Source organism: Rhinichthys klamathensis, unplaced genomic scaffold (assembly GCF_029890125.1).
Source record: "Rhinichthys klamathensis goyatoka isolate OS25496 unplaced genomic scaffold, OSU_Roscu_1.1 h1tg000523l_1, whole genome shotgun sequence".
Taxonomy (NCBI): Eukaryota; Metazoa; Chordata; class Actinopteri; order Cypriniformes; family Leuciscidae; genus Rhinichthys; species Rhinichthys klamathensis.
The window spans coordinates 3,328,169-3,335,000 of NW_026607002.1; the positions used below are offsets into that span (position 1 = coordinate 3,328,169).

At 36.9% G+C, this 6,832-nt stretch overlaps 1 protein-coding gene across 13 annotated transcripts in view; it reads left to right on the forward strand.

Moving 5' to 3' along the window:
* Positions 1–6,832, forward strand: part of add1 (adducin 1 (alpha)) — a 65,284-nt gene that overhangs the window by 18,031 nt on the left and 40,421 nt on the right. For all 13 annotated transcript variants that reach the window (XM_056238421.1, XM_056238426.1, XM_056238422.1 and 10 more), the window contains exons 2-7: positions 898–1,099; positions 2,846–3,008; positions 3,911–4,062; positions 4,151–4,231; positions 4,406–4,555; positions 5,442–5,585. In XM_056238421.1, the coding sequence (XP_056094396.1) occupies positions 905–1,099; positions 2,846–3,008; positions 3,911–4,062; positions 4,151–4,231; positions 4,406–4,555; positions 5,442–5,585 (885 nt within the window). In that variant the 5' untranslated portion in view covers positions 898–904. The remainder of the gene's footprint in view (positions 1–897; positions 1,100–2,845; positions 3,009–3,910; positions 4,063–4,150; positions 4,232–4,405; positions 4,556–5,441; positions 5,586–6,832) is intronic.

A 6,832-nucleotide genomic window follows, 5' to 3' on the forward strand; every position in this document is an offset into this window, starting at 1 on the left:
AACACAAACTTTTATTTTGGATGTGATTAATCGTGATTAATCATTTGACAGCCCTAGTTTTTTTTATATATATATATATATATATATACCGTATATAGTAAGGGTAGGCTATATAGTAAGCTTGATGTGTATATTGCCTAATTGCAAGCTTGTTCAGAAATGGTGACAAACTTAAAATATATCTGCTTTTCCATCATATTGAACATCATTATAGGATTATTAGGTTGAATTAGTTAGAATTAACTGTTTTATTAATCATTAGAATATAGACATTAAGAGAATAAATTGTTATGCAAGTACTTTTACTTTTAATACTTAAAGTACATTTAAAATCAGGTACTTTTTACTTTTTACTTAAGTAGGGTTGTCATTGTGGTACTTCTACTTTTACTAAAGTAAATATGTCTCTGGTTATTTGTACTTTTACTTAAGTACTGAGATTCAGTACTTCCTCCACCACTGATTAAAGCTGATAAATAATGCATTGTTTTTAGACGCTTCAGATGTGCACTGTTAAAATTATACTAAATTAAATTATAATGAGAAAAGTGTGCTTGGGATATGGCTTTTAATGGTGAGACTTTTGTAATCAGGCTCTCAAATTATATAAAAATTTGGATTTAGATTGATCTGCCAATAAATGAGTTATCGGCTTTCAAATGTAAAAAATTATCGGTTATCGTATCTCAATTTTCATACCAGTGCGTCCATATTGCGTAGTGATTTGAGGGAAAGGAAAACACGATTTGGAAGATAAAATACACTGTTACTAAAGAAGTCATAGAGTAGCTTTAAAGTAAAACTAGAGCATGTTTTGTTGATCGTGAGCATGTACTTTCATTTATGCGCATAGTTGAAGTATGCCAATTCCCGGCTGAACTCTGAGCTCTGTTGCAGGTGTGTGATGAACGGAGACTCAGGTGCAGGGGTGGTGACGGCCCCCCCTCCCACCAACCCCCCTCATAAGGAGCGTTATTTCGACCGCGTGGACGAGAGCAGCCCGGAGTACCAGAGAGAGAGGAACATGGCACCCGACCTGCGGCAGGACTTCAACATGATGGAGCAGCGGAAGAGAGTGTCTATGATCCTGCAGAGTCCAGTGAGAACACAACACACACACTTACAGAAACACCGTGATAACTCATGAGCATATACACTACTGCTCTACTGGGTTTTTTTTAACGTTTTCGAATGAAGTCTGCTCACTAAGGCTGCATTTATTTGATCAAAAATACAGTAAAAACAGTCAAATTGAGAAATGTTAATGACCTGTTTTCTATTTAAATATAAGCTGAATTTTCAGCATCATTACTCCAGTCTTCAGTGTCACATGATCCTTCAGAAATCTCTCTAATATGATGATTTGATGCTCAAGAAATATTTATTCTAATCAATGTTAAAAAAAGCCGTTGCGCTGCTTCATATTTCTGGTGGAATCCATACAGTTCATTCAGCTCTCAATAAACCCCCTCGTGACTGATTTCTTAATATGCCCAGCAATCATGCATGTGTGTGTGTGTGTGTGTGTGAACACAGAGGGGATTCTGTTTATGCAAGCGGACTGTCAGCGGAAGAATAAAGATGCTCTTTATCCGGGCAGAAATTGAGGGAGTGAAGGAAAGGCAGCTGATTTTCAGCTCTCATGCTTTTAAAGTACCATCTTCGATCAAGTAGTCGCTGTCAATGTTCCCTCTAATATTTTTCAGCATTCAAGTTCAAGTTCAAAGTTTTATTGCCATTTGCACAGGTACGTTACAGTACAGGTACATTGGAATTCTTGTGCGTTTCTCAGAGTCAGGTTTTAGATTTAAATAGAATACATATATACATATACACAAACACACACACATACACATCTTAAGGTAGAGCAAAGAGCAACAAAACATTTTTAAAAATGCAAAAACTGTATATAAATAACCTTTCCTAAATAAATACACATTATAATAAATAGTAATAATATTGCACGTAGAAAAGAAATACTCTGAATAGAATTAAATACTTTTAATTAAATACTCAGCAAATATCTTTAAGTCAAGATCAAGCACATTTCCGATGGTTTGAAGGTGCTTAACTTTATATGCTCACCTTTTGGAAATGGAGCATCTCAGGCAAATAAAAATGTCAAAAAACAATATTGATGTAAATGTACAGAATAATATTTATATATTTTCAGTATCGCAAGTTTTGAGATTCCAGGTAGCAGATCAAGAAGCGTTTAGTGTGCACCTCGTCCCGTACCGTTTGTTCTACAGACACGAATGATTCCTCAAGTCATATCTAGAATTGGACCCTTTTAGGGCTGGGTAAAAAATATCGATTTCTCGATTTTAATCGATTCTCATTTTTACGCATTTTGAAAATAATCTGAGCATTTTGCTAAATATATGCACCATATTACATATTATAATTGCTAATGTTCTTCAATATTTAATGCATGTTTGAATAAATCTGGTAAGTTTTTATGACAGCCACCATTTAAATGTTTATATTTCATAAAACTTTTATTATTATAAAAATAAATAAGTGTAATTTTAAGTGTCTGTATACAAATCAGTTCATTTTTACCTTCAATATTATAGTAGGCTAATGAATCCTATAGGCTACAACTGACTCCCATAGTTTACAGCATTAGCTAAGAGATTTGTTTTCTTTGAGAAAATTTGCCATGTGTTGTACCTGATATCCAAAATAATCAAAATCGAAATCGTTTTGAATTGCAAGCTTGTGAATCGAAATTGAATCGAATTGTGAAATTTGTGTCATATCCCAGCCCTAGACTGTATAGTTCTGGCTGTAATTGTGTGTGTGTGTGTGTGTGTGTGTGTGTGTGTTCTCTGTGTATTAGGTGTTCTGTGATGAGCTGGAGTCTCTGATCCAGGATCAGATGAAGAAGGGGAAAACCCCCACCAGTTTGCTTGCCCTGCAGCAGATCGCTGACTTCATGACCACCAGCGTTCCCACCATGTACCCCGCCGCCCCGCAGGGAGGCATGGCTGCCCTCAACATGAGTGAGTGTGTGTGGGAATCAACTGCGTTAAGCCACGGTCACTCTAGACTTTGAGCAAGCAAACTTTCTACGGGCACTGCAACGATCCTGATATATCACATCACACTCATGACGTCTTTTTTTTTTTATAAACATAAATCCAACATTTAACAAATAATAATGAATCCAAAAAGTTGAAATACACACTCTGCTCCACTTTACTGCCATGCCTTGACGTATCGACCCTCTATTCATTTATACACTTGTATCATTTTTAATCATATTTTTTTTATATTTTCTGTTTTAATTTTTAGTCATTTTGTTGTGTCTGTAATTTAATAGTTTTTAAATATGTATATTTCATTTTTATTATTTATATTTTCAGTTACTTTAGTACTTAATACTAAAGTACTTAAGTAAATATTACTAAAAAATGATATTTTTAAACAATTTTTATATTTTTTATTTTTATTTTAGTTTTAGTAATTTTTTCCAGTTTGTCATTTTCGTACTTATTACTATTAATATTTAAAGCATTTTTTATTTGAATATTTTCTTTTCTTTTTTTTTTCTTTTTTTTTGTAATTTTGTGTTTTTGTCATTTGTATTAGTTTTTCTTATTTTATTTTTTAGTACTTTGTACTTTTTAGTTAGTTAGGCTAAATGAAAATTAGAAATGTTGCCTTGGCAAATAACTTTTGTTTAATTTCAGTTCATGTTTATTTTAGTTCAAGTAACGAAAATGTGTTTTTTTATGGTTTTAGTTTGAATTAAAGATAACCCTGGTGTTCCACACTGAAAGTAAAATACTACTTTAAACAACAGCTTCAGTGTTTTAAAGAACTCTACATATATGTTTATGTATTAATGGCAGAACAGTCCTAACAGACATGTGTGTGTGTGTGTGTGTGTGTGTGTGTGTAGGTTTGGGGATGGTGACTCCAGTCAATGACCTGAGAGGTTCAGACTCCATCGCTTATGAGAAAGGAGAGAAGCTCTTGCGCTGTAAACTCGCTGCGTTTTACCGCCTGGCTGACCTCTTCGGCTGGTCTCAGCTCATCTACAACCACCTGACTGTGAGTGTGTCACAAATACATATATATACAGCACATCTCAGGACGTTTGATATGTGCCGATACAATTTAAACCTCTCTGTCTCTTCAGGTCCGGCTGAACACTGAACAGGAGCGTTTTCTGATTGTCCCGTTCGGTCTTCTGTTCAGTGAGGTCACGGCCTCCAGTCTGGTAACCCTGCCTTTGTTTTATCTCAACCCTCGGATTGCCTCTCAGAACGTGACTGACATCAGATTATAAATGCTTACAGATATTATTAAATAGTGTATTACCTGTAGGAAAATAAGTTGTTAGGAGTAGCCAGCAGTTGTAACTTGTATTTAGCAGCATTGCATGTGTCCTCAGGTGAAGATCAACCTTCAGGGTGAGATCGTAGACCGAGGCAGCACGAATCTGGGCGTAAACCAGGCTGGCTTCACCCTCCACTCCGCCATCTACGCGGCCCGGCCCGACATCAAGTGCATAGTGCATATTCACACGCCCGCTGGCGCCGCGGTACGAGCCGTTCATGACAAACTCAACAATCATCTCACAATAACCGTCTGAGTCACACTTTCTGTTAGATGTCTTTAACTACTGTGTACTTGCATTGAAAAATGTGTTCGCTAGAATGTATTTAATGTGTTCATGTTGTATTGCAAAAGACTTGACGTGGGATCCGGGTTGGTTAGGGCAGGTTTGGTGGTACGGGTAAGTTTAAGGGTGAGGGAAGGGTCAACAGTGTAATTACAGAATTGAATTACCACTGTAATTACATGAAGGTATTTTTTAAAATGTAAGTACAATGCAAAAGCATGTAAACAATTAGTGCATTATATCAAATGATTCATAAATGTTTGAACATGGTAGTTAAAGACGCTTAATATAAAGTGGGACCAAATTAATTAGTTTAATTCAGATGCTTTTATCTAAAACGATTGCATAGTCAAATATTAGCATAATATGGAAGCTCGTTTCCGCCATTAAATAAAAAATAAAAGGTAATTGCGACTTATCTCACAATTCTGCCATTTTTTTTCCCTCTGAATTGCGAGTTTATATCTCGAGTTTATTAAGAAAAAGTAGCAATTATCTTTTAAATTGTTTTATTCCGTGGCAGAAACAAGCTTCCATAGCATTATTAGCATAAAGAGATGGTGCAAAATAATTTTTTTTGTGACCAATGAAGAATTACATGCATCTTGTTTGTTTACATCTCATTCATTTTTATTTACAAATTGCAGCATTTTTACATAGTATTTGATCATTTAATTTTGAATTCTGATGTATTTGGATGTGTGTTTCATGTCCCATTTCGTTTTTAATAGACTTAAAATAATTCATTCTTGAATAAATGCATTTTGCAATATTTATGCTCATTTCATTGCAATGGTGCCTCCAGGTGTCTGCTATGAAATGTGGTCTCCTGCCCATTTCACCCGAGGCTCTGGCGCTGGGCGAGGTGGCGTACCACGATTACCACGGTATCCTGGTGGACGAGGAGGAGAACGTCCTCATACAGAAGAACCTGGGTCCCAAGAGCAAGGTACCATATACCAGTGTTGTAGTCGAGTCACCAACTGTCGAGTCCGAGTCGAGTCTCGAGTCCCAGTGTTCGAGTCCAAGTCCGAGTCACCAAAGAAGAGTCCGAGTCGAGTCCAAGTCGAGTCACCATTACATGAGGTCGAGTCTCGAGTCCCGTGTTCGAGTCCAAGTCCAAGTCTGAGTCACCAAAGAAGAGTCGAGTCCAAGTCGAGTCACCATTACCTGAGTTCAAGTCCGAGTCGAGTCTCGAGTCCCGTGTTCGAGTCCGAGTCGAAATTATATACACTTAAGCCAAATCAAGCAAAAATTTTCAGGCACTCTTTCTTGCAGCTAGAAATGTGTATGATATCACTAGAATTGCCTTTGACCTTAGTTCAAATCATTGTCAACTAGCTGTGGCACGATAATTGTTAATTGTTTAAATACATTTTTGGATGATCAGTCAACTGGAATGGATAAAGAAAGCAAAAAAGAAAGCCTAATTGGACAGAGGAGGAGAAATGCGTTCTTCTTGACGAATATGGTAAAAGAAAAACTATTTTGAAAAGCAAACTAAATCCCATAACAGCAGCATGCGGCAAAAAAAAAAAAAAAATGCAGTGCTATAAGCATTTGTAACTCCGCAGGAAAAGAGTGGTTGCGATGTGTGACAGTCAAGGTCGCCGTCTTTTGTTAGCTAAAATAAACATAATTGTGTTATTGTATGATAAGCGGGATTAAGGGCTGAGCGTGTCCGACTTTGGCTCAGTGCAGCCATAGCATGAAAGCACAGTTTAAATCATTTATGTCACGTCACTGTACGTTCGCTCCTTAGTGGTCAGCTCAGCTGCTGCAAAGCGTGCCAAAATCGAAATCGCTGATTAGATGTAGAGGAACTTATCTAGTGTTAAATGAGTGTTACGTTATCTCTCTCACGAGAATGCGGCGTAAAGTGAGTGACGTCAGTGAGTGTGTTGTCAAGCAAGGAGAGCGAGCGGTAGCAGTGTCTGTGAGGGAAAAAATAGATCACGGCCGGTCTTGGACCCCGAAACAGGAAAAGTGTAACATCGTATATAAAATTTTTTATAACCTTTAGTCAGAAACAATGTCATTCATTTGATGAATGCTCAAGTCCGATTTTATATATTCTCGAGTCCGAGTCCAAGTACTACTCATCAGTCCACAAGTCCAAGTCGAGTCACGAGTCCAGAGAATAAGGACTCGAGTACTCCATCACTGCCAGATTAGACCGCTATATCAATTTCTGCC